At 51.2% G+C, this 27541-nt stretch overlaps 7 protein-coding genes across 7 annotated transcripts; 3 read left to right on the forward strand and 4 right to left on the reverse strand.

Annotated features, from left to right (window-relative positions):
• Positions 1-1224: 1224 nt before the first annotated feature.
• Positions 1225-3601, reverse strand: GLRG_01727 (uncharacterized protein; the record flags this gene model as incomplete). Its single annotated transcript, XM_008093061.1, has 3 exons — positions 1225-2730; positions 2951-3069; positions 3433-3601. The coding sequence occupies 3 exons, from the start codon at positions 3599-3601 to the stop codon at positions 1225-1227; spliced, it is 1794 nt and encodes a 597-aa protein (XP_008091252.1).
• A 3468-nt stretch (positions 3602-7069) lies between these two features.
• GLRG_01728 (uncharacterized protein) lies at positions 7070-7401 on the reverse strand (the record flags this gene model as incomplete). Its single annotated transcript, XM_008093062.1, has 2 exons — positions 7070-7088; positions 7154-7401. The coding sequence occupies 2 exons, from the start codon at positions 7399-7401 to the stop codon at positions 7070-7072; spliced, it is 267 nt and encodes an 88-aa protein (XP_008091253.1).
• A 6076-nt stretch (positions 7402-13477) lies between these two features.
• Positions 13478-14004, reverse strand: GLRG_01729 (uncharacterized protein; the record flags this gene model as incomplete). Its single annotated transcript, XM_008093063.1, has 2 exons — positions 13478-13729; positions 13798-14004. 2 exons carry the CDS (start codon positions 14002-14004, stop codon positions 13478-13480), a joined length of 459 nt encoding a protein of 152 aa, XP_008091254.1.
• Positions 14005-16867: 2863 nt separating this feature from the next.
• GLRG_01730 (uncharacterized protein) lies at positions 16868-17120 on the forward strand (the record flags this gene model as incomplete). The annotated part of the gene is made up of 2 exons (XM_008093064.1): positions 16868-16940; positions 17005-17120. 2 exons carry the CDS (start codon positions 16868-16870, stop codon positions 17118-17120), a joined length of 189 nt encoding a protein of 62 aa, XP_008091255.1.
• A 292-nt stretch (positions 17121-17412) lies between these two features.
• Positions 17413-17643, reverse strand: GLRG_01731 (uncharacterized protein; the record flags this gene model as incomplete). The annotated part of the gene is made up of 1 exon (XM_008093065.1): positions 17413-17643. One exon carries the CDS (start codon positions 17641-17643, stop codon positions 17413-17415), a length of 231 nt encoding a protein of 76 aa, XP_008091256.1.
• A 2404-nt stretch (positions 17644-20047) lies between these two features.
• Positions 20048-20995, forward strand: GLRG_01732 (pectate lyase; the record flags this gene model as incomplete). Its single annotated transcript, XM_008093066.1, has 5 exons — positions 20048-20243; positions 20314-20465; positions 20523-20621; positions 20679-20732; positions 20807-20995. Coding segments are annotated over 5 exons (690 nt in total), but the record flags the coding sequence as incomplete, so codon positions are not given.
• A 2107-nt stretch (positions 20996-23102) lies between these two features.
• Positions 23103-26249, forward strand: GLRG_01733 (glycosyl hydrolase family 43; the record flags this gene model as incomplete). The annotated part of the gene is made up of 1 exon (XM_008093067.1): positions 23103-26249. The coding sequence occupies one exon, from the start codon at positions 23103-23105 to the stop codon at positions 26247-26249; it is 3147 nt and encodes a 1048-aa protein (XP_008091258.1).
• Between the last annotated feature and the right edge of the window lie 1292 nt (positions 26250-27541).

The raw sequence follows: 27541 nt of genomic DNA on the forward strand, positions 1-27541 counted from the left end.
AATACGCCACTCGCAGCCTTTGATAGCCACGGGGAAGGGGGCTTCGCGTGCGAGGATGCCGCGTCTGTGTGCTCTTGAGGGATCCCTTTCATGGGATATGCGGGGGGTAATGAGAGAAGATTAGAGGCGAGATGGGTTTATCGTTGAGAGTGGGCGGTTTAGTATGGTAGCCCACGGCGCGGCCCCCGCGCATGAACGGCAATGCGACACGATCTGGAGTTGGACATCTCCGGTATCCGTTCAATTTGCCATTGTATTAGTGTATAGACTTTTGTCGCCCACGACCGGGGATCCCTTTACGTGAAATGGGTTGGTTCCCTTATCGGCGTTGTCCTGCGCTGCATAACAGCCGAAAACTCGACGCTCTGCTTCATCTCCTTGAGCTGTGCAATCGAGCCTCACAAACGCCGAGTTGCCAGAGCTCCTTGGTCACCTCGACAAAATCGGCTTCTGTATGAAGTGCGATAACTAGACGGTGGTATATCTGCTTTTCCCATCCCAAACGTCTCTAACGCGGTGCCGAGTCACAACCCGTCAATTCGTGACGATTGTGCCAACCAAACGTCGAAATGGTAAAATGTATCTCCCGGCTGGCTCATTTGTCGCCTTCTATCCCCCAACCCCTTGTCCAAGTTTGTCAAAAGATGATCCATCCCAACCCTAGGTGATCCTGAAGTCATAGCCTAGGTAGATGGGCACCTAGGTGCCATGCTTCCACCCACTAGAGAGGCGGGACAAGATAGAAACAATGAAGAGCAAAAAGTATCAATCCTCCGGATTTTGATAGCGATTGAAAGCAGTAGTAGTGTCCTTGTTACAGAGTGTAAGAAATCCTCTGCCGAGCAAGCTAATAGACAGTATTAAACCTCCGCCAATATTCGTTTGAAAGCCAATAAGACAGCGTACGTCGACGGTACTCCAACAAAAACTCCCTACCCAATTGTATAAACAGCCACCCCCTTGTAGACCTGATCCCTTGTTATATCCGTTTGATTTTGAAAGACCGATTCTTGGTTTTTTTTTTTCTTCTTTTGTTCTCCCGCTGGCTTTTGGTTTGGCCCATGCATGCTATGAAAATCGTGACCGAAATGTGTCGTATAGTATCGTCAGGATGTGAAAGTGGTGAGAGTAAATAGAATGCCACCGAAATCATGGCATTGCACCGTCGCTATGCTTTTCAGTTGCCGGGGTTTTGCCAAACGTAGCCGCCTAAAAACCAGACCATCAGCGCCCGCCCACAGTCTCGACGCTGACCGATGGTTCCCGTTGGTCCTTGGCCAGACCAGACGCAGACGCGGCGCCCTTGTTGGAGAGGGCGTTGGCGTAGCTCCATCCGCCACCAATGCCAAAGCCGGCAGACCCGTTCTTGCGCAGGCGGGCTGGGGACTGGTCTTCCTCATCTTCCATGTTGAACACAAAGGCGGGGTCCTCCTCGTCGATAGGGGTGGTATATCGCCCCGTGACGGAGGAGCTGATGGACCCGCTCGAGACGTGCCGCTCCATGATGCGATCGCGCTCCTTTCCGATGGGACCAGCGCCACCGATGCTCGAGGCGCGACCGGCAGCGGCCAAGGGGTGTAAGTGCGGGCTGGCGCTCCCGTCATCACCCAGGCGGGTTCGCTGGAGTTGCTGGGTGAGGGTGGACATGGGCTCGCTGCCAGCACGAGAGCCGATAGGCCGGGCCATGGCACCGCCGTGGCCCATTTCGTTGGAGAGCAGCGAGTTTCGGAGAGGGCTGCCGACGTGTCCAAAGGCCGAGGGCCCATGCTTGTGTGTGCCGAGCTCGTCCTCTTTTTGGCGCTGGAACAAAGGACCCCATCTGCTCGGGCTTGCGCCGCCAATAGGGCTGCCGAACTTGGTCGCATTCTCACTGCCCGGCTCACCATCGACGGTACGCAGGGAGCCGCGGCGAGCTTTCTCGGTTGGCGTAAGGAGATCCTGCAAGTTGTGCGGCACGCAGTCCTCCTCCAAGAAGCCAAAGTCGGCCTCCCAGTCGTGATCCACGGCGGTCGTCTTGGGCATGCTCGAGCTCATCATCTTGGGCTTCGCGTATCGGCTCGAGTGCATGGTGCGCTTGCCGAAGTACTCCTCGGGCTGGCTGGGAGGGCTGCTGGAAGCGGTCACGTTGGCAGCTGCAAGGTATTCACTGCCACCAAAGGCAGACGTGTGGAGCATCTTCAAAGTCTCGGAAGTGCGCGAGTCTTTGGCGTTGCTCAAGGAGGGGGTGGGAGATTCGATGCCGAACTTGGAGGGCACGGATGAGGGCCACGGAGCGGCGGGGAAGCGGGCGGCGTTGGACATGCCCTGGGAATCGAAAGATGCAGGAAGTGGCGCATCGAGGACGGAAAGGCCATTGGCGTTGATGGGAGACAGGCCGAGGCCGAATCGGGACGCGTCCTCATCGCGAGGCGAGCCGTAGTTGGAGCCGGGATGAGAGTAGGTGGTATCGATGGTGGGCAGGCCGTTCTCGAGATTTGGCGGGCCGCCCAAATGGTTCTGTCTCTCGTCGCCGTACGGGTATGCGGAGGTATAGGGAGGGACGCCTTCACGGTAGAGGCCGGAAGTCAGGGCACTCGTCGGGTGGTAGTTGGCTGCGGAGGTCGGGTTGATGCGACCGCCCAGGGCTATCGGAGAGGTACCAATGGTGACACCATTCTTGCCGTAGTTGATGCGTCGACCGTCGGGGAGGACATGGATGTTGGCACATTTCGGGCCGAATTTGCAGTTGCCCTGCAACGGAGAGGACCATGTTAGCGCTCGGGATCGAAGTCATCGTTTGATGCAATCGGTGTGTAGCCAAGGCAGGGGCACGGGCAAAGAGGCGCGGATGGTCTGTGTACCCGAGGGGCAGAGCACGCAAGACGAGGGAGGGGTTAAATAGGACAGGGGGGTGGGGAGGGGCGAAGAAGGCTTCGCGATGTTCGCAGATTGGAGGATGGGAGCAACGCACCTTTGCAAAGTACTTGCAAATGTTCTCGGCAGCGGCACCGAGATCGTGACTGAAAGGACAAGCATTGCCGGCTTGACAGGCGCCTTGTCGGAAGAATTTACAGGGAACGTGTGATGTGTCTGTTATGGGGAGATGGAGGTCAGCGATGAACTGGAAGCGCGACAGAGCAGAACTGAACAGAACAGAGCAGAGCAGAGTAGAGGGGGGATTCGGGCAGAGGGAAGCAGAGCCGAGCCGAGCAGGAGGTTGCTCAAGAGCGGGTGCGGTGCGACGTATTGCAGACGATCCGAGACGACCATCGGCGACAATGCCGAACAAGTCCGGCAGCTGCAGCTTCGCCGTCGGTGACAGAGCAGAGCGGCGTCGACATCAACAGGACCGCGACGGGAGAGGAGACGACGACGACAAGACGAGGTAAGAAAGACAAGGACGAGGAACGGAGCAGAAGCAGAAAACGTAGAAGCAGAAGTAAGGTGACGTACTTGGTGGACTCCGCGGGCCGTCGAACCTTGCGGCGGAGGCAGAGGCGGAGGCAGTGGATGCGGTGGAGGGCATTGGACTCATAATGGGACTGGGGTGACCATTCTGTTGCTGAATATTGAGGCTGCCACTGCGCATATGGCGATATTCTGAGCCGTTTGTTGAAGGCATTTTGGGCCGGAGGAGGGGAGGGGAGAAGACGGAGGGGACGGGAAGGAAGAGGGAAAAAAGAGAAGCGAAGTGGAAGAGGCAGGAGGCGGGAGACGGAGGCAGTGAGAGGAGGGTGATGTGTGGGGGGGGGGGGGAGTGACGGTGGGCGGTGGTAGTGGTGGGCGGTAGGTAGCGGGCGATGGGCGCTGTGGAGGGGAGGGGTTCGGTGCTTTTGAGGGCGCCTATGTACCCTACCTAGTTAATTGCGTGGGAAGGTACCTAGGTATGTTGGTTGACACAGGTAGGTAGGTAGGCTACCACAGGTACTCGAGGTACCAAGGTATGTATGTACCTATAGGTGGGTAGGTATAGGTCGTCGATATGCCGCGGAGTACGGCGTGGGGAAGGGGGGGGGGGGCCTGAACTGAACCCAACACACCGAACCAGCACTTTGTGCAGTGCGTCACTCGACAGGCGCTATCGTAAAGCCAGCACGGCAGTTGGTCTTCTCTCCTTGTAATCGTAGGTAGGTACCCCAAGTGCTGGACGGGTTCGGTTGGTAAGCTGGTGGTGTGGGTGAGACAGCAGGGCGATAGAGTCAGTGGTTATGGAGGCGCGAGTGTCCAAGTAGTGAGACAGGCCGTCGAAAGCCAGCGAGAGTACGGATAGAGTCGATATTATGCAGTATTGCGCAGTAGTCTGGACCAGTCCGCGCCGTCGGTACCTGGTGTGGACGGCAAGCAAGCCGATGCGGCGGCGTTAGGGGATAACGGGCGACGTGTGTACTGTATTTGAAAGCGGGCGAGAGTGGGATGGATATGAGAGAGAGGGAGAGAGAGAGAGAGCTGCGACAAGGATGACTGTCTATCGTGCGGGCGGCAAAGGCGGTGGTGGTGTTGCGTTGCGCCTCGGTCAGACGCGGGTCTAGGAAGCAAGCGTGCGGGCCAGGTTGAACCAATGTTTGAAATGTGCTTCCTTGCTTGCTTGCTTTTGTTGTGCTCGAGAAAGTGTCTTTGCACTTAGTCGGGTCGAGCCAAGGTCGGCGAGTGACGGCCGTCTCGAGTCAGGTTAAGAAAAGACAACGACCACTTCGAACGAGAGAGGGCCCTTGCTGGATGGAAGCTTGTAGCCCCAGTGAGTGAAATGAGATGGGGCGGCGACGATGCCGGGCCGGACTTGCGATGGAAAAGAGGCGAGGAGACCACGCGATGCGAGAGGGCACGAGAGGCGCGGGGAGGGGGCAACGCCGTCTCTCGGTAGCGCAGTGTAAGAAAAGGGGGGAGGGGGGTGGACGTCTTTCAAGTGTTGATGAATGGCGCCGCGATGGCTTCGCTCCCAAACCTGATGTGACGTGGTGCTTACGTTCGTGCTGATGTTCGTGCCGGTGCTGATGCTGATGCTGCACGGATAAATGTGCCGCTGGATGAGACGGACTGGACTAGGCGGCGGGCGGAGATCAACTACCTAGTCGTAAGTGTATAAGTAGGTAGGTAGGTAGGTAGGTAGGTGTTAAGTTAGGTGTGAAAGATAAGGTGATGGATCCCTCTAGCAAGTGAGTTGAGGTTGCGGCTTGCCTCGATATATATCTGGGCGGATGCCGCGTGTACAGTGGAATTACTAAGAAGAGAAGAGGAGGGGGGTAAGAGTAACGAAAGACGAGAGAGAGAGTGTGTGTGTGAGAGAGAGAGAGAGAGAGGAGGTAAAAAAAGGAAAAAGGCGACGACGAGAGAGTGCAAGTTGATTCAGGTCAAGGTCGCAACTGAGGTCGGTGATGGCGGAAGCTGATACCCAGATACCGCCAGATGACCCAGCCGACGAATCAGGACCTCCGCCGGCGTCGTGCCTGGACCTGGGAGGCTGGAGATTAGATCAACTGGACAGTCAAGTATCCGCACTCTGCCGCCAACACCAAGACAGACGGACACACACAGCCGGACGACGTGGGGAGTGAAGGGAGTGCCGGGATGTGACTGTCCAGCAGACCAAGGATCCAACTTGTCCTGGGAGGGGCGGTTGATCTCAGTCAATGCCGATAATGTACATACCTCGAAAGGGTATCTGCTAGACTCGATATCGCGCGAGCGGGCGTTGATGCGGGGGAGGGGGGTAATGAGACGACTGAGACTACCTTGTCGTCGTCCCAGGTCGCCGCTGCGGTGAATGTCCGGTCCAATCTTGCCCGTATTTTGACACGGGTATATCCAGGAAATGACGAAAAGAGTGGGTGAGAAAATCAGTGAGTGAGTGGGTAAGTGAGTGAGTGAGTGAGTGAGTGAGTGGGTGGATGATATGAAAGCAGATGATCCGCAATGGTTGGTGTTGCGCGAGCTTGCTTTGTTTCCAGACGGGACGTCCAGTTCGTATGTAGCAAGGCGCAGGCGGCAACTAGCGGATCACTTCGGGACTGCTGGGCTAACTAGCTAGGCAGCTTCGAGAAAGGCGTTTTCTCCCATTGCAGATTAAGCCAGGGGCATGTTGCGAGTTTTGGTCAGAAGGGGAGCTTCATGAACCATCACCTACGGGTACATCCATCATCGTATACCGAGTATTACACTCCATCCATCCGCAGCAAATAAGTGCAAGTAGAGACGGGCCCAGGCACAGACGGGACAAGCACATAACGCCTTCACCATCACGAAACCCACGCCACACCAGCATGGGCGTTACTCACAACATCTACACCCCCTCGGAGAACCTCCCTTGTCTATTTTTGTTTCATGCCTCACTTCACCCCAGTACGCCAACGATACCTCATGTTATCCATCGTCATTGATGTATGTATTTTCCCAGTCACCCGCCCCAAGCCGAACATACACACTCATTGATATCCAACTTCACAGCATATTGCCGCCTGCCCCTGTATCTGAATCATGAATCCGCCCTTCTTCACTCATATGTGCCGTCATCCACCCTGCCACCCTTCCTTCCCCACCCTTCCTCATGTAAATCCATGCCCGCCGTCACGCTCATCACTCATGCCCTCGACAAGCGATATCCGGATGCTCTGGTAGGTAGTCGAGCCTCAACCCACCGTGACCGAGACACTTTTCTTGTACGAGCAAACGTCTGTTGCCTCTTCGACGCGCAGCAAAGACACAGACGCCAGCTTCATATGTCTCTCGTCCCCTGCGGTCCCCTCACCACCACCACCACCACCACCACCACCTCCACTACCCTCCCAAAGAACCACCTCTAGGTTACAAGCAGGTGGTGTGCCTCCATCACGCGGCGGCCCCATGATGCATCCAGCCGACTTGCTCTTCCTACCCCTCAGTCCTTGATCTTGTCCGGGCAGAAAGCCAGTAGTTACCGATGACGGTCGGGAGGGTCCGGCAAAAGGGGGGGTGGGGGGTCAGGGGATGGGAGAGATGGGCAAAATGCGGTCAGCCGCGTCAAAGCAGTGTGGTTATAATACCACTCTGTACCTCCTCGAGCCTATCCCATCACGCCCACGCCCTTTTACACTGCAGGGTCTCGGGAGTAGGCGAGCTAGAGGAGAACCGTCAAACTGTGGCGAATGGAAAGTTGTGTGAGCCGTGGCATCGTAGACATCTCCCGCCCGTTCGCACTTACACGAATTTGACGACGAGAATGGGCGAGTGCTTGCCTGTCTGCCTGTCAGGATCTAATGTGTCCTTGGCTTCCGTCGGATTATGGACCGGACTTTCCGAGGTCTCATTCGCCCGCACTCCCCTCACTCCATCTGCCGTCACAGCCCTGCAAGACTGTTGGCTATTGGGAGGCGGCTCCCAAAGCAGAGCGCCCATCGTGTCTGCGAACTTGAGCCACGCCTCTGCGTCACACAGCGCCGGCCAGGTCATTGGAATTGTTTTCAGGCGTCTAACGCCCTGTGCAACGCGAGGCCATTGCTTTTGAGAGCAGAGTCGGGCTCTGATGTTGTGCTTGCCCGGGATTTGACTTGCAACCCCGGATGGTCCAAGAACTTTGGGACGTTTTGGACACTAAAATGGCGGACACGAAGGACGTCAGGGCCCATCAGTAACATTGCGTACGTTGTCTCCATACGCCAACAACGGTTCTTGCCCATCGCCCTTGAGCTGCACGATATGTCTCTGGCCGGCTTCCCTTTTGCGACCCTCTTGAGCTTGCATCGCGGGCAGTAATTTCCATCGGAGGCCAGATCGCCCGGTGGTGTCTCGCCTATCTTCAGGCTACCCTGTCATGCCTCAAGTATCACGGGTTCTCATGCAATATCACCGAGTACTACCCGTCAATAGGCACCAAGGTCTTGTCCGAAAACTCCCCGTGCATCTAGTTACATTGGACCGTCGTTGGACGATCCTAGTGCGCAGCGTTGCCCACAGCACCCATGGCGGGACGGGCTACGGCGCTCGGCCGCGCGAGTCTTCGCCGCTCCAACGTTGCAGCTGTGCGACATGAGATGCAACGCGACAGAAGGATCCTACCCCACGCAGACACACCCGCATGCCCGGATGTACAGATGTCGTACGCATGCAGCGGGGGGGGGTTGAGAGGAGTCGAACCTTGGAGAGACAAACAGGTATAGACATTTACCACCGAGACGGAAAGAGATGCCAGACAGCAAGGAAGAGTTGAAGCTGAAGGAGAGCGTCCAACGCAAGAGCACCAAACAACCGGTGAACATGGCCATCCATGTTTGTGCCCTGGCCTACGAGCGCACCGTTCGGGGCGAAATGCCTTGCCATTCCATCCTGGCATCTTCTTCCCTCTTCTTCCATTTCCATGGCCCCCACGCCGCCTCCACCTACTTATGACAGGTCGACACGTCTCGCAAGCCGATTCCAAGCACCTCTCTCCATCTCAGCACTCTCCATGGGTAACCGTTGCCCAGCCTGAATCTTCGGCCGATGGCGCGCCCCCAGCACGGGGTGCATGTATGTCTCTGCCTCAACCCGTGAGAGCGGGCTATAAACTAGCTAGTTGATGATTGCGCATACTAGGACTCTGGAACATCGTCCATCCCGCGCCTGTAGAGTATCGCTGCCTATCGGCACGCAGCCGTCCTCCAGCGCCTCGTCGGTTTTTTGTGATCCCGTCCTCACACATACACATACATGCTCGGTTGCTGACACATTTGACATCTCCAACTGGTGGTTGTTGGTCGTCTTCGTCATAGCCCCCTCCCCACTTGGCTGGCAGTGCATCGTCTCTCATGCTCACATCTGTTGCTCTGCTCCTTTTCCTTGGGGTCGTCCTCTTTGCCACCGCAACCCGTTGCTGCGCTGGTCAAACATGCATTTGCGTCTCCTTTGAGACCCTGTTGCAGCCTCGGCCAGCAGCTATCCGTCTCATCATCAGCCCTTTTTGAGCCAGGTCATACAACAGTAGCTATCCGACGACATTTGCACTTTTCTTTTTCTTTGGTTTTCCCGGTGGAGAGTCCTGGGGCGGGCCATGTTTTCCCGGATGGCACTGGTTGGTTGGTGTCCAAGTGTGGTAGACTGCCCATGAAACAGGCCAGTGGCCTTGTCCTCTCCTCTATCTATCTCAGTCTACCTCGCTTCCCCAATCATATATGTTGTGCGCTCTATCACAGGCTTTGCCTCGTGGATACACAGTCACATCACACAAAGATGCCCGGGAAAAGGTCCGATGCTGCAGGGAGGCTGTCGCGCCAACGCTGTGCCTGTCAAACCATCACCTCAACCAGTCACCACCGCTTTTAGGGATGCCGATGCCTTAGTATGGATACATAGTATTAGTTGATGCGCTTCTAACTACCTACCCTCCGGCGGCCCGCTGCCTGGCTTCATCCATGCTGCCCATCCCTGCGTCGACCGGGTTGGCCTGCTTGTTTGTTTCCCATCTTTACCCCAACTGCCATCTCTCTCCATGCCCGAATTCCAAGAACAACCCCATCCCAGCAAAGTTGGTGTCGTGTCTTCTGACGGAAATCTCGTCTGAACCACACCGTGCCATCCCAACACTGAGGGGTTTGGCCGCGTAGGCCTGGCGCATCCCGCGTCACCAGCGAAAATACATGGTTATCCGACTGCCAAGTTGACAAAGACCTGGAGATATGATCGTAGCCCCGGTCTGTTAACGATTCCTTGTATCACGACCCGTATTCCAGATCAGTCGTGATACCTCGCATCATGAATCATGGACCATCACTCACGGATTTTGCAAGTTTCTCTATTCACGCACCCCATTCTTCTTCAGCCACCTACCTATCATCTTCTTTCCTCACCGCTTCGGGATCGCTTCGGGCCTGCTCACGCACCATGCTGTTTGCCGTATCGAGTGAACCACGTTCTTGCTCGACACCACACCAGCCCTGCGTGTCACTGCTCTATTGACATTCCTCAGTCAAGCCACACACTCATCCCGGTCTGGGCCAGCAGGTCATGTTTCGGTATCAGTCCAAGCCCCATTCCAGACCTTGCATATTCTTACACATCTCTTGCTTGCTACTACAGTACCTACACAGTCGACACTCTTGCCTGCCCAGCCGAGCAGCTTGAACAGCATGGTATGGATGCAAGCAAGGATTATCCTCCCCTATACCGATCCCCTCTCAGCCTCTCATCTGTCTGATTACAACTTCTCCCCATACATGTTCACTCACAACCCCTCCATCACCCACCCCTCCCCCTCCTCCAGCAAACAAGATGATTTCTCCAGTCGGCCGCCTGTGCCGTTCACTCCATCCATCTAGATGATACCATAGCTCTTGGCCATACCCATTCACTCACAACAACCCTGCGGACCCCCCAATCACCCGGACCAAGTTATTGTCGTCCCGCCCAGACCGTGATGAGAGGCCGTGAGGCTTCGTATCGGCTTGCTTGTCTTTCTTCCCACAACGTTTGCTCCTCCTCCTAGTGGACAGCTCTTTCGATATGCCGGGTAGCATGGGGCGTGGGTATGCAATCAGTAACACTCGCAGCAGTTCGCAGCCGCCTCCCGAGGATACATCCCACTGTCACAATCACGGCATGGTCTCTCAACTCTCGTCACTTGACTTGCAACGGGATTCGTTTCCTCGCCGGTGGGAGACACGGCCAAGTGGACTTGACAGGCAGAGAAAGCAGACTGGACCGAAGCGCCCGCATACAATCACTCCCCATTCAGTCACGGCGGTCGCACGAGAGAACTGTCGGACAAATTATGGATGGACTCTGCGCACCCTTCCCGATCCTCCACACCACCTACTATTACATGCTCATCTTCTAGCACCCCACATTTGATCATCTCGCGATTGAGGCCGAGTATCACCCAGCATTTCTCGTATCACCATCTGGCCCAGAGTCAAACGAGTCCCGCATGACCTACTCCTCAGCTAAGCCAACTTGCTTGCGCGCGCACACACTGCATGTCTCCGGCCGTGCCTCTAGGCCGATTCCCCATGTTCTTGCCATTCGCCGAGCCGCCACAATCCAGCCACCAAGTTACTTGGTCGCAGCCTTATGGCGGCGCGCCATGTCAGACCTAGCAGCTCCGCCCTTTTGAGTTGGGTTGGGAAGGGGAGTTCATCCAGAGAAGAAGCCGCGCGGTCCCGTTCTTAGAAACATCATCTGCCAAAGGCAACCACCGCCTTGGGGCACTTGTCATCCCCCAACTGGTACCATTCCGAAGTCCGGCTCCTTGTATCGAGCGAATGAGACGAGCCCGCCGCTGTCTTATGCTTAAGAGAAGTCCCGAGCCGTCTTTTTACAGAAGTCACTAGGTATGGAACATAAGCCCTTGAAATGAATAAGGTGCTCTCCAAACAGGGAATAGAGCCAAGGCACCGTCTCATTGGTGAGCGCCATCTGCACACCCTCTTCTGTGAGATCGTCTTGCTCTAGATATCTTTGGTGCATCATGCTGAACCCCATGATCCCCACACACCCACCCATCTTTCCCGGCACGTTCCAGCCTGCCTCGGGCGTGAATTCCATCCTTATTTTCTCATGTGGCGCTCTCCGACAGCCTCGGATCTTGCTCTCTACCATTGAGTACGTAGCCTAAGCGCACTTTGTGTGGAAACCTTTGCCCCAGGTTTTAGAGACATATCCACTTTGTTCGTGGCGTTAGATTGGCATTCCCAGTAAGCTATACCTACCAGTCAGGGCCATGAAGCTGCTCGGATTTCAAGGACCTTGAGACCTCTGTCGATTCCCGGAAGCCTGGGAGGGTTTGAGTGGTCTGCTGATAAGATGCAAGAACCCGCTGCATCATGACTAGTTATCTAGCCATTCGCGCAGACCTCCGGCTCACCCGGTCATCACTTTTCCATGAAAAGAGGCCACCCAGAACATCCGCTTGTACCCCTTTGAAAGGACCTAGGTTTCGTCATACACTCGTCATCTAAAGTCTCCCAAGCACTTGATCGCGCGTTCTGCGACGTGATTTGCTTCTCTCACGTTGGATTCCAGTACGTTATAGTGTGACTAGGCGCACCTACTGATCACATATAAAACCTATCGTCTAGCCGTTAGCCACCTCAAAGCCTGTTCTATGTGCGAGGATCGTACTGATTACTGCCCAATCCCAGAGCTAGCTGGGTAAGCAGCGGTTCAAGCCACAATCCCGAGGCCCTGGGGGGGTTAGTCAAGCTGAATGGCGGCTTGACGGTCACCAATACAACGCCCGTTCGTTGAGCTGTCCGGAAGGGTTTTGACTTACCATGTGACCAGAAACCTGCGGCCAAGCGGTGTGGATGGGTGTCTCAGAGCTCTAGTCTCCAGAGCGGAGACTCTTGACGCGTCTGGTAGTGGCTGGGAGCTGCTGCAGCTTCGTATCGCAGGCGAACCTAGTTTGTCGGACACCGCCTCAGCAAAGTTGTATCTGCACCTTGCCTTGACCGATTTGGAAGACTACCCCAAAGGCAGGCCACGGAAGTCGTCATAACGATCACACCTGGTCTTTTTCGGGTAGATATTGACTAGTCTGTCGGAACCAATATGCAGCAAGCGGCAGAAAGACTGGCGAGCCTGCAGAGTATGTAGGAGACTGGCGATACAATCTCGTGATTCGCCACGATAGTTGTTTGTGTTATGATCAGCTGGACGCGCAAGAATCGCCGGTGAGGTTGCACAGTCTCAGTGGGGTGTCGTTGGATGTGGACTTTGCCCACCTCGGAGACGTCTTAGCCCTGCAGCTTCTTGAACGTACAAGGCTGGTGAGAGGTTTTCGTATTGTTTTACTGGGGAAGTACTGCAGTGATGAGAATTATCGTGGTGGCGGCGGTGTTGCTCTCGACGGCAAATCACAGGATGGAGGAGGGCGGCAGGATATCTCCTGAGTCCACCCCTCTCTCAGAAACTTCCCGGAAGCAGCTTTAAGCCGCAGGTTAAAACAATGTACCGAAAAAAGAGAAAGGAGAGTGCATTTTTCCGCGTTGAGGCCTCTTCTTACACTGTGAGCGGGAGGGTCAGACCGTGTCCAGCATGGCGAAGATCTTCTCAAAGTTGCCAGTCCTTGTCAACTTGCGATGGACCGGTGAGGGGAAAGACATTAATCGAACATTATTCCAGATGGCAACAGCTGGAAGAATACTTCTAACTGGACAAAAGGAGGCACGTAACCCGGGGAAAACTGTTTATGTCGACTCTTGGACAAGATTTATGCTAAAGCTGGGTCGAGAGATGAAATCAGTCACGAAGGATGATGGGCATGTTTCTCGGATAAGCTCAATCACACAATCAGAATCAGTACGGGGAAGGTTTTGCGATAAAACATAAACCTAGACATTATGTTAAAACCATCTTTCGACTGCTTGTTATGACAAGTCCGCAGCAATCAGAACCAAAGACGCAGTCCATCAGTGCAGGCTGATGATCTTCTTTTCTGTAGCATAAGCATATTTGTGGCGCCATCGATAATTACACATGTAGTATCAAGGCTCTATGCACCAGGAAAGGAATAGACCGAATTGCTTGTTTCTTCTTCATCTCCCGGTGCAATGGGCTAACAAGCTTGATGTGAATATTTTACCCTCATCCCTTCCCCATGTTTCATAATGAGCCAAGGTATGGGCGCCATGGCTACAACGATTCCAGCCATGATAGTACTTCCCCAGCCCAGCCCCAAAGCAGAATACATAGGAGGTCCTATGATTGGTAAGAAAGCACCAAAAATGCCACTCAACATTATCAAGGCAGCAAGGGCGGGGATGGCATGAACTGGGAAGGCTTCTATGAGGTAGGACGTGCCTGATGCCTGGCTTATTGGTTAGTTGGCAATACTCCTTTATTGTCCCCATATATACGACGGCCAGATCGACTTACAAACAGTAGCATAACGCCCACTCCAAAAAGGGCAGTGCCAGTCATCGGCACCAGCCAGAAGATGGTCTTCTCTACTGTCCAGCCATACAAGAGGATCCCGGTCGGGATCAGGAGGACACAATAGCTCATGAGAGTTAGACGAAGTTCGGGTGTCCTGGTACCTCTCTTAAGAAGCAAGGATGCGGCCATTCGGTCACTCCAAAGCATATCAAGCACAGCGCCTACTGTAAGCCCGATGCCAACGCCTAAGAATGCAAGGCCAGAAGAGCCAGTCGAGAAGTTGTATCTGCTGGTGAAGACGATGGGAAAGGTTGCAAAGAGGAGGTACTAAGTGATATTGGTCAGATACTGGGGTGGTAAACGACGAAAAGATGCTGCTCACAAGAATGCCGTATACTACAGCAAAGTACAAAGAAAACGCAAAGACGATTGGGTGGAGTAACTCCCCCACCCCACATCCGAGACACCCCCACTTCCGAGACATCCAAAAATCCCGCATTTCTCCTCCTTCATTAACATTACCACCTTTTTTAAACTATTATAACATTTTATATATATAACTAAATAACGCTATTTTTTTAAGATACCTTCTTTAACTTATTATAAAGTAATATACTAAAGATAAGCTTTATTAGGCCCTTCTAGATATATAAAATAGGTATAGCATCTAGGCTGCTGCTTCTAAATAGGGCATACTATACTAGTTACTTTATTATTAATACTATAGGCAGTAAAGTAAAGATACTGCCTTTACCTATATGTAACACTTATCTTAGGCCTAAGAGGATAATCTGGCTGCCTATATATCCCTCTAAGCTTCCCTTAGCAGGCAGATTACTTATTAATAAGTAAAGGGCCTAGCAGAGCGTATAATGGGCGATAGGTATCCTCCTATAGGGAGGAAATAGATAGCCTGATTTATGTGGCGAAATCTATCTATTAGAACCCTCTGATCTAGAGTAATTGATGCCTGGCGATAGGCAGCCTATTCCCCTAAGGTTATCTAGGATTTCTTCTATTGCCTTAGTAGTATCCCTACTATCTAGGGTATCTATCTATCTAACAGATAGAATATAGATAAGACTAGTATTATAAAGGGTAAGGGAGTTAATAGGCTAGTGTTAGGCTTTATAATATTATAATATATCTAGAAAAAGCAGCTAGGATCTTAGGTATAAGTATTTATTATTAAGTATGTGTCTGCTGCTAGGAGCTTTTTACCCCCCTTACTTATATATAAAGGTAAGTTACTTTAGGCCTAGTGGTTTATATCTAACCTATCTAACTTATCTAGATATAAGGCTTAGTAATTTATAGTAATAAATAATAGCTAGATAACTAATAATACTGCCTTTAAATAGCTAGAGGAGGTCTTTATTTTACGTACTAGGCCTACTTAGCTAGAGGAGGCTAGACTACTAGTTCTTAATAGGCATTATAGCTATATAACTATTAACTTTATATAAAAATACTAGTAGTATTATATCTATTTATTATTTCTACTGCTATACACCTCTACTATCCTCTAGCCTCTAGATCTAGATATAAGGCTTAGTAATTATAGTAATAAATAATAGCTAGATAACTAATAATACTGCCTTTAAATAGCTAGAGGAGGTCTTTATTTTACGTACTAGGCCTACTTAGCTAGAGGAGGCTAGACTACTAGTTCTTAATAGGCATTATAGCTATATAACTATTAACTTTATATAAAAATACTAGTAGTATTATATCTATTTATTATTTCTACTGCTATACACCTCTACTATCCTCTAGCCTCTAGATATAGCTGTCTTTAGCCTATTAAAGTAGGCCTATTACTAGAGGGTTAGATGTCTAGATAACTAGGTAATAGATTTAACTATTACTAGCAAAAGGGTATTTCTAGAGTGTTATTTTAAGGCTTATAAGGTATCTATTATAGATATTAATATTAAGAGTGGCTAGAGGGCTACTAGGTTATAGCTAGTATCTAGAAGGCACCCTCTATCTAACCTACTAGTTACTAAGGCCTAGCAGGCTAGCCAGGCTAGCTAGGCTAGCTAGTAGTCTAGTAGCTAACAGTAGGATAAAGCTAAATCTATTATCTTATAGTTAACCCCCTATTAATCTACTAATCTATAGTATTAATTACACTAGTTAACCTAGCTAGGTAAGGATAGGTTATATACCTATACTATTTGTTACCTATCTAGAAAGGTGCAAAAGGGATATAATAAGTAGGTATCTAGAGCAGCCCTTCTAGAAAGGTAAGTTAACTTATTACAGGCCTAGTTAGATAATATATAGTCACGCAAGAGGAAAAAGGTCTGCCTATTGCCTAACAGCACCTTTGCTACTATAGAGGATATTATCTGGGCGCAGAGTCCGCATGCCGGCAATATAGATAGTCCGGATGAATCTAGGGCATCCGAATTGCCTAGCGAGGCCGAAAGTTGTATATGGGTGGGCAGCAGAGATGGTGAAATAAGTGGTGATAGTGGTGGTGATGATGGTGATGATAATGTCTCGGAAGTGGGGGTGTCTCGCAAGTAGGGTGGGGGAGTTATAAGAAGTCGAAAGGGTTTCTTGAGAGCTTCCGAGAGAGCCTCGCCTGGTGAGACACCACTACTACTCAAAGCCGAGAAAAACCCAGGATCTCTGGTAGTCTTCCTGACTTTCTTTTCTTGCTTCTCTAACAGCGTTCTCGATGAGGTCTCTCCAAGAAAGAGAACCAACGCAATGCTGTTAATGGCAGCCTGTGTGCATCTGTGAATAATTTCACCTCCTAATGTCATCCGGACTTGAGTTATTACTCACCAGGATGCAGAGCGACCAGAAGATCCAGCGCCAGCCAAAGTATTGCGCCACAAAGCCTCCTATGGCAGGCCCAATCGCAGTACCCAGCATCAGGGCGAAAGAATAGGCCGATACAGCCCGGCTTCGCCAGGGACGCTGGGTTGTGTCGGAGATAGTGCCACATCCAATAGCGAAAGGAATAGCACCGGTGAATCCACTCATGAACCGAAACATGAGGAGGACGCCGAGGTTAGGCGATAAGGCACAAGCCGCGTTACATGCAAGAAACAAAATGTTCGAAATGCTATACAATGGGTATCTTCCGTGTAGCTCCGACAAGGGCGATGCTAGCCTGATTGTCTTCAGTACATGTACAAATGTTTAGAAATGAATTGCTTTCATCAGGCGCTTACGCTGTACCGAATACAGAACCCAAGTTGAAGATTGACACAACGAGGGACATCAAGATACCGTCAGGTGCTTTGAACTCTTCAAGAGTATCCGCCACGGCTGGAAAAGGCATCGAAGGTGCCATTGCTCTGTAGGTATAGCTGTAAGCATTTGTAGGATGGAAAGAGTTCGTTACCATAGAACTCGGCTACTCACGCTTCCAGCGTCAAAATACTCACAAGCACAACCTGAAGCCATCTCGATTTTGTTGTCCAGTCCAAAGGATTCTCAGGATCGTGCGGCACGTGCCAATTGACTACATGCCGTGGTTTTTTGCCTTGCACACCGGAGCTTTTGGCTGAAGACCAAGGGGGAGAGCTTGGTGAATGCACTGATGCGTCGTCATCGGGGATACTGCTGAACGCTGTACCCATGTAGAGGCTCAACTCATCGACCGGCCCCCATGGTTGCCCGTCGGCGCTGAGCCGAAACCATGAGAAGCCAGAAGTACGTGAGTGCCTCGAGGAATCGCAGCTTACTCTGAACCTCCTCCCCGCAAGAGCCGCGGGCTCCGGATATCGTGGCTCCTCGATGCCTCGGTGCGCGGACGGGCAGTGTGGTTGGAGCGAAGCCATCGGGCAATGATTGCAGGCGCCAGCCGCATGGACCGTTCTGCATATCAGCTCGACGATTGCTTGCTAGAGACGAAGAATACGAAAGGAGAATCACTCGTCAACAAGCGGCCAAGTGCATGGTGCATTGTCTGGATAATATGGAGCGGGAAACTGGTGCAGGTGGATTGACTTGGGCCATCTGAGCCTTCAAAGTGTCGGACATTAACACACATTGGTTTCAACGCTGCCTACTTACAGCACACATTATTTTACTTTACTGATATAACCTGTTGCTATTCCTGAGATCGTCGTCGTGGCTTACAACACCCCACCGGGATTATCAGTGTATTGCCTCGGATAAATTTGGTAACCGTCATCGCGTTGGTTGTCGGTAGTATTGTAGAGCACGGTGAGACCGACGTGATGGAACTAGGCGATAGGCAGGCGCCTTAATGGAACAGATATGTCACGCGTATATTGCATGGCCTGTGTCACCTGATCTTTATCTTCCATGAGTGGCTTAACTACATGACTCGTTATGTTCGCTTGTATCAAGTTGGGCATATATTAAGCCGCGGCTATACACCAAGCTGTTTCATGTTGGAAAACGAACGTACGTCACCCTCCTCGTTGCCCTACACCTGCAGCTATAAACCTCAGCATTTTGCAGGCTCAAGCGGGGGTCCTCTTTGTTCACTGTTCCGATAAGCATCATTCATCTAAAAATAGTTTACCGGCACTAGAACAGCCCTAGATAGTATTCCAATCAACCACCGAGAAAGTCGACATCTAGCCAATGATTGCAAAGCTTGAACGGGTCAGCATGTCACGTTAATCAGCACTGAAAGACCCGAACAAGCCGAGGGCTTCTCCATCGACAAGCTCATTGATGAGTGGAAAGGCAAGGCAAACGAAACAAAAGAAGCAGCGATTCTTGTTGATCCAGAAGAGCCGCAATTTCGGTAGAGCCCTAAAAGAAATCCGGGGTACCTGTCGTTTGTGCTCAATGTGAAATATTGTAAGAGACTCTTCGTCTTTTATCATAATAAACAGAGCGACTGTTTGAGCGTGTAAATTTAATAAGTCAACTGACCTTTTGCACATCCAGCACGTCAATCATCGCTTCAACCTAACGCATGACTGCGGACTCGTGTAAGTTCTGTTCTTGTTATCAAGATCAAGTACAAGACCTCATGCCATAGCCATAAACGCGCGATAACTTTATAAACATTTATTGTGATCCAAGAGTCTTCTAAGCAGTCTGTGTGGTTCATGCCTGCTTATCTTTCTGGATTCAACACATGCCTACCGCAGCGCAATCCGGGAGGCAAGAAAGCTGTGGAACGAAAGGGAATTGGTTTCACACTGCCGCAGCATTAACCGAAGAATGGTTCATAGGCACCAGAACTCCACGACCTCGGCCCCGCTGAACTGAACATAGTAGTTGCTCGGCTCTTCTTCCCAGACCCTTTCGTGGTCAATAATAAAGTATTTGGGGGGGGGGGGGTGGAGGGGGGGGGGACCCAGCGCTAGGCGATGAGCAAAGTTGCGAGGTCAAGTAAGTCCATATCGAGAAGGGCGGACTAGAGTACGCGTAAAGTGAAGAGAAGTCTAAGGGCGCACACGAGCACATGTTGCCATTTTATGTCGTTGTGTTCTTTCAAACTTGTCAATAATGATAGGAGTGTTATATGCTATGGTGTGATAAAGACAGTTTAGGCAGGCGAGTATATGTCGTATGTGCCGTAAGGACTACAATCATCTAGACGAGGTTGTCGAGAAATCCTAGTTACGATAGGGTCGTATAATCATGAACTACTTATGCAGATGGGCTGGCTGCACGAACCGCTTAAACGCCTAAGCCTAGCCAGAGGCGGCACTCGTCATGACATGTAAGAAATCATTTATGAGTGGTAGGTCGTCCAGAACTTCAGCACCAGAGGATGGCAGGCCCGCGGCATGACCTCAATGATGCGTTTCAGGAAAGCAGCCTTGAGGGAGCATGTTACTGGGAGGTATTTGAGGGGCTGGGAACTTGGAGTGGTGTGAGGCGAATGTGCAGTTTCTCCGTTCACAAGCTCGTTCTTGGCACTTTCAATCACATAATGTGATCATTTCACAAAAGAAAAGAATAAGGCCATGGCAGGATCCTGATTAGATCTTGGCAACCCGAAGCGACTGCTCTGACGGCTTCAAGTACTAGCAATTGTTCACCCATTAAATCCACCAATGGTTTATGCATCCCAGCAGAGGTCTAATATTATCGACCGGCCTCTCATATTTAAATATGAGTTGTACACTTTCTAATGCAATTTCCGATATTATTATGGAGCATACACCTTTGTCTATTGTCTATTTAGATGAAAGTTCCCCTTAATGAGGTGCCTCATCTTAGACCAGACATCATCTCAAACTACACATCGACTTGAAAACCAAATTCAGTGTATAAATGAGCTATTATATACGTCCTAAAGGCTAGCATAGTGGCCTTTCTGGCGGCTTTACCTACCACACTCGCATGTCTCGGATATGAGGGCGGTGTTCCCGTTGCCACATCCACCAAGACAAATAACAAGTACATCGAGGTAAAGGCCGGTCAAGTCTACGACGGAGGTTGGGCTAGGTTTGATCGTGGGTCTGGTGCTTGTACCGGTGGCGAAGGAGGTGAGATAATCCTTAGGGCCTTCATGATTCAATGGCAAGAGGGCCTCTAGCTGATGACTCAACTTCTCAGGCCAGGCTGATGCTGTCTTTCTGCTTCGTCGAGGCGCCACTCTGAGAAATGCCATCATTGGTAAGAATCAGAAGGAGGGTGTTCATTGTGACGGTCCTTGTGCACTTGAGTTTGTCTGGTTCGAAGATGTCTGTGAAGATGCCATCTCGGTTGTGAGTAATCTTTCGAATAATACCTTTATCGGCGCAGATGGTTGACCTTCAACGCAGAAGAACGACAGGGCTGGTGACCATGCTTGGATTGTTGGAGGCGATGCTTACAAAGCTGGTGACAAGATCGTCCAGCACAACGGTTGTGGCACCGTGAACGTAAGTGGACTTTTGGTCTTTGATGACGAATGACACGTTGATTTTCTCTATTAATAGATCATCAACTTCTACGCCAGGGAGTATGGCAAGGTATATCGTTCTTGCGGTAACGTTAGTAACTTTGTATTCTGCCATCGGGGTTGCGAATAATATAACTGACCCCATCTTAACAGTGCAGCAGCCAGTGTAAGCGCAACGTCTACGTAGAGGGAGTTACGGCATACAGTGGCGGTGAGATTGTTAGTATTAATTCCAACTATGGTGATACTGCCACTCTCAGGAACGTATGCACCGATGCCAGGGTCAGGTGCCAGATGTACAACGGATGCGCGGGTGGCTGTGAGCCCAGCAAGTCCGGAGTCTGTTCCGGATAAACATCATTGGTGATTACCCATAGTCCTTCATATCATGCCCAACCACAAGCTTGTAATTAGAAGCATTGACTATGGTTTCTTGGACAAGCTTTGTCGTGTTGTTAATCCTCAGTCACTACGTACATACTTTATGTTGAATGCGAAACAGTTTCGCTTTCCCCTAGTCAAAGTAGTCTATCCTGACCAGTATCAATTTCTTTTGGGAAGCCTTCTTGCAAGGCTCCCTTGATTTGCGGCACGGAATACGTTCGCATGTCAAGCACGAGAAATCGATCACACTAGCACATACATGGTCTTCTCTTTCTACGAAGTAGAATATCGATGATTCTTCCAATATTTTCTGCAGAAAAGTGAAGAGTGGCAGTTGTTGCAACGGATTAGACGATAGAAAGCTTGACGTAGCTGTATAGAGTGAACCGCATATTTTTGCTCATTTGATAGACGTGGCCCACGTAACAAACTCGCACCCGCCATTTTTCCTTCTGCGGCTTGTTATTACGTAGGAGGAGATTTTGAGCTGTGCATCCGTGTATGCCAGTTTTCTATCATCTTATTGGGCATTGCATCGTTTTCAGGGAATATCTTTTCATAGTTGTTTGTTTCTCTTAGTCTTTACATCACAAATAGAGAGGGGGAACCCGACACCAAATTCAGAAGCATTGACAGCCGAGGGCATGGCGGCTTAAATCACCAACTAAGCGCAGCCGAAAAATGCCTAGCAACTTGAAAAGCAACGTTTTAAACCCTTGTTAAACTGATCATCCTTTGTTTTTTCCCGCTACTTCATTTGTGTATAGCTAATAACGTCTATATCACTTCTGCACAAGTTGGTGTTATCCTCCCGAGCCTCTCAACTTGTGCCAAGCTCAAAAATACAGACTCAGGAGGAAACCACGTCTCTATGTGGTCAACGCACCCCAGAGTATGAACAGGTATGGCTTGTGGAAAGAATTGGTCATATGCTTTTGAATGACTAGCAATCCGGACGACGAGGAAAAGAAAAATGCTGCGGCTAAAAAAGGGCTCGGCCCGAGCGTCCTTAGAATCGATCTGCTTGTGCATGATTTCCTAAACGGTTAAGGTCTACGGATATTGCAATTTGATTCGAGCGCATGATTCACTTCGGTACATCATTTCTGCGGAGCAACCATTAGCTTATTGCAGGAACCGACCGTCCAATGACCAGGCCTAGTTCCGGCTTTGATTTCTTGATGCCCAGCAAGTTATTGCCGGCCAATACGACCTCTTGTTGCTACTCGCTTTAAACCCCTGACCGCACGTGGACAGACAATATTAGCCATATCCGGAAGGTTACCCACGATGTCTACCGCCGCAGTCCAGGGTATTATTCAAACTGCCACCATCCCAGGTTCATTGCCGAGCTCTCAGTGCTTTGCGCGACGCCGTGCACTTGCTGGCGACTTCGGGCATGTGAACTCAGTTGGGAGGGACTTTCAGAAGCGTTGATGATCAATACCAGGGGCAAAGGTATTCACCTCACTCAGAGATGAAGGTCCAGCAATCGACGTGGCTGTCTCCCCATCCACAAGCGGGTGCTAAGCACTCGAGATGCTTGAGTCGGGTGCGTCGTCTGTTAGCCTATCCACCGGCTGCGATTTCCCCGCAATCAATCCATCGACAGCCTGGATGCTCCTCATCACCGGCTTTCTTGGAAGCGTGTGGGGTAATAGAAGTGCGGAGAGGCAAGGGTATTCCGGGTAGCTTGCAAGGCTTCCCCAAGGTCTGACTAGGCCTCGGTGCAACGGTTACCACGAACCAATTCCCTTGCTGAAGCGTTTACTGACGCGCTTAGTCCGTAATGGTAGCTGGGAATGATCCATTACTGGCATAAAGCCTGTGTCGGGGCAAGGAGAAATGATCGGCGATGGAACTAGAAGAGGGTGCGATATCCATTTGGATACAACCCAAGACGGGCAGTCAAGTCGTCAGATCGCTTGTTTTGGTTGTCCCATTGACATGTGGCAGATCCTCTAGTAGCTGTGTTTGTCGGGGTAAAGAAATGCTCACCCATATAAAGCATGGTAATTATCCTAACATTTCTGCCTACGGGTGGTATGCTAGTAGTTAATTACTGCCTCGCCTAGTCATGCAATCTCTCAACTTTTGGCTTTCCTCAGCACTTGCCCTCGCGGCGGTTGCGCGGGGCCAAGGAGACACCAGCAACGCCCAGAGAGTTGAAGCCGCTCTCGCCGCTCTCACTGTCATCAACCTTGACGACGTCCGTGGCAACCTCTACCTGCCTACCGTTGCAGATGGGCTTATCATCAACTGGGAGAGCAACTCTTCTTCTGTCATCTCCAGTGATGGCGTTGTTAAGAGGCAGCCAGTTGACACTCCAGTAGCCCTTACAGCATCCATCGAATACGAAGGCGTCTCTCAAGCACGCGAGTTCGTCGCGTCAGTGCGCAGAGCTGTATCACTCGACCCTTTCGAAGGCTATGCGTTCTCCTACTTCACCGGAGACTCGATCGCTGGCGAAAAGATATACTTTGCCGCCAGTGAAGGCAACAACGCACTGGAGTGGACAGAGTTGAACGGTGGCCAGCCAGTTCTGACCTCTTCATTCGGCACGAAGGGGCTGCGAGACCCTTTCCTCATTCGGTCACCGGAAGGGGACACTTTCTATGTTATCGCCACCGATCTGTCCATCGGTTCTGGTACTTCTTGGGGCGATTCCGTACGCTTCGGCAGCCGCTATCTTGAAGTCTGGGAGTCTCATGACCTGAAGACCTGGTCTGAGCAGCGCCACGTCTTAGTTTCTCCACCAGAGGCCGGAAACACATGGGCCCCTGAAGCATACTACGACGACGAACTTGGTGCTTATTTGGTGTTCTGGGCTTCTTCGCTTTATGATGCCAGCGACGTGAACCGTACTGGCAGCACCTACCACCGCATGCTTTACGCAACGACCCGTGACTTCGTCACCTTCAGCGAGACCACGGTGTGGCAAGATGCCGGCATGTCGAGGATCGATTCGACCGTGATCAAGTCCGGGGGCACATACTATCGCTTCACCAAGGACGAAGGTGCTCGCGGCACAGGCTGCAGTGACATAATTCAGGAGAGTTCAGCTTCTCTTCGAGCCACACTTGATTCATGGACAATCGTCGACTCATGTATAGGCAAGAAAGCCGGAACTAGTGCCGTCGAGGGCCCAACATCGTTCAAGTCAAACGAGAACGATGTTCACGGCGACAAGTTTTACCTCTTCGTCGACGAATACGGGGGGCGCGGTTACATTCCACTCGAAACTGCTGATATTAGCAACCCTCAGTGGACCATCTCTGCTTCATACAATTTACCGTCTAGCCCACGGCACGGAACTGTCATTGCTGTCACTGCCGCCGAGCTTGCTTCTCTGAGAGAGACCGCACCGACCCGTAGAGCTGTCAATGATGATGGCGAGATTCTTCGTTATGACTTTTCAAAAACAGAGGGCACACAAGTTCAGGATGCTTCAGGCAACGGGAACGACGCTGTGATCAACGGTGGCGCCAGTGTAATTGACGGCGCACTCAACTTCGACGGCATCGACGACTTCGTTCAGCTTCCTGACAACATTATCTCCGGTGTTGAGGACATTGCAATCGAGGCTCGGGTCTTTCTTGATGCCTCCCAGCAGACTCCCTACTTTATTTACGGTATCGGCAATACTGTGTCCGGCAGCGGCAATGGCTACCTTTTTACTACCGGAAGCCCCTACAGAGCAAGCATTGCTACCGGCGACTACACGACCGAGCAGACTGCAGCTTCCAGCTCTTCCCTGCCCCAGGGTACCTGGATGCACTTGGTTTATACAATCTCGGGACGTACATCCGTCATTTACTTGGATGGCTACGAGATGGCTCGCAACGAGGATGTGAACATCGACCCCAAGGATATCGGCAACGGCGTGACAACAGCCAACTACATTGGCAAGTCTGACTACTCCAGCGACAACCTATTCAAGGGACAGATACGCGAGTTTGCCATTTTCAATAGATCCATGACGGCGGCCGAGGTTCTTTCTCGGTCTGGAAACATCGGAGCCATCACAGGAGTGACTCTTGCCGATGCGTCTGCTCTCCGTGTTCCAGCTATCATCAACACCACTAACAGCAAAGTCTTATTCCCGGTCAAGCCTGGCACCGATGTGACTGCCCTTGCACCGACCTTCGTCACCGCTGATGGCGTAACTGCTTCCCCGGCTTCCGGCACGATCGTCGACCTTAGTGCTGAGGTCAAGTACGTCTTGAAGAAGGGCGACGAGGATGTTGCAGAGTGGACCATCAGCGCTGTTGAGATGGGTAGCCCTGTTCTACCCGGTCTCTACGCCGACCCCAACGCGGCGGTATTCAACGGAGTCTATTACATCTACGCGACCACCGATGGCGTTCCAGGATGGGGCGGAAACACTTTCTATTCATGGAAGTCTACTGATCTCGTCAATTGGACCCGTAGTGAGAAGCCTTTTCTGACTCTCGACGGAGCCAACGGCAACGTTCCCTGGGCCGTCGGTAACGCGTGGGCGCCCACCATTACCGAACGTAATGGCAAATACTACTTCTACTTCAGTGGACAGAACGCGGCTCTGAACACGAAGACCATTGGGGTCGCGGTGGCTGACACTCCAGAAGGCCCTTTCACGGCTGAGCCCGAGGCCATGATATTGAACAACGAAGCCATTACTTCGTCTCAAGCTATCGACCCTGTGGCTTTCCATGACCCTGTGTCAGGAAAGTACTACATTTACTGGGGCAACGGTCGCCCTCTTCTGGCAGAATTGAACGACGACCTGGTCTCCGTTAAATGGAATACCGTCCAGGCCATGAGCGGTCTGGTCGACTTCCGTGAGGGTCTCTTTATAGTTTACCGCGACGGCCTCTACCACCTCACTTATTCCATTGATGATACCGGTTCAGAGAACTATCGTGTTGGTTATGCCACGTCCAATTCTGCCACTGGACCTTGGACGTACCACGGTGTAATCCTGCAGAAGGATCCATCACAGGGAATACTGGGAACAGGGCATAACTCTATGTTCAATGTTCCTGGCACCGATAGTTGGTACATTGTCTATCATCGCTTTGCCATTCCTGGTGGTGGCGGTTACAGACGTGAGACTACTATCGACCATGTCACTTTCGACCCTGATACGGGCCTGATCAACCCAGTCGTTCCGACTCTTACCAGCGTTGGGCCGGAAACTGTACCTCAGAAGTTTCGCCGCATGTCTCGCGTGATGCGTCTTTAGCCATGTAGTTAACGGGGAGGTGGCCAGATAGTTGAGCATGATCTCGGTTTTATTCTTTTGTAAAAAGTGTTCAGTTAGTCAATAATATTAAAACGCATCAACTACTAAGTTTGAATTTAGAATAACAGCATACTGAGCATCGCTTTCAATTTCAAGTGACTCCGAAGTGTATTATAAATTGCGACGTATGCTCTCGTGGTTCATCATAATCAACACCCGGTCAAGCACCTACAACAGCGATTGAACTGAACAACATACAAACTGCTGATGGAAATCTCCGCAAACCATCACCACTTTGAACGTCGAGCGTCTCCAATCAGATCAAAGGCTTCTCAAGCTGACGAGCTACAGATGGGTGTTTGCGTGGCTTCAATATATACGGTATCCCCACAGCCACCAGGACATTGTCCGCCGCATGGGAAAGCTTGAGTGAAGGTAGGAACTAGTGTCGGACAATGACATAGCCGAGAGATCGTAGAGTACCTCACGCACAGGGGGTTGATGCATGTCGAACACACTGTCTTCTTTGTGAAGACAGTAGGACAAGCCTGTGGCACCACAGGAGTCGGTATAATGGGTATTATGGTTATGTTAATCGAGGAAGTCGGTGTGAGGATCACGGGTACGTCGCAAGTCGGAGTCGCTGTCTCGTAAATATACGATGTGCCCATACAGCCGGTAGGTCGCGGTCCGTCACAGGGGTAGTTGACTGTCGTTGTCGGCACCACGGACGGGCACCCGCAGCGGTTATGAATGGTAGATAAAGCAAGGCAAGCTGGCTGGAAGAATGTGGAACAAATGCCTCCGGTTGTAGTGACTGTTTGGCATGGCGGGCCGCCGTCTTGAGCAGCGGCATAACTAAAAAACCTTTTAGCGTCAAGTCTTGAATCAGAGAGTTGTTTTCTTTCTTACATCGCCATCGCATATATAACGATGTTATACGAAAGTTTCATGGCGAGATATGCCACTGTGAGATGGGCTTATGAAATTGAACACCAACTTTTGATGGCCCGTTAAAGTGTTTTGGTGCAGATATGTTTGCCGTCCCGAGAAACACTCACAACTTATATAAGTATGCGATCTCCCTTTGGAAACTTGGCATATTCAATACCAAAGTTGCCATGAGTAATAATGCGCCATGCCGTATTTCGTGTTTCTCAGCGGTACACAGAAGGGCCAATATCAATCTGCGTTTGTTCTGCTGTAAGCGGACGTACACAAGTGGTCAAGTGAGACAGGTTCACGAAGGGACGATCCCGCTGATCACACGCGTCATTCCCCATTCCTGGTCA

This window comes from Colletotrichum graminicola, assembly GCF_000149035.1.
Source record: "Colletotrichum graminicola M1.001 genomic scaffold supercont1.7, whole genome shotgun sequence".
Lineage (NCBI taxonomy): Eukaryota > Fungi > Ascomycota > Sordariomycetes > Glomerellales > Glomerellaceae > Colletotrichum > Colletotrichum graminicola.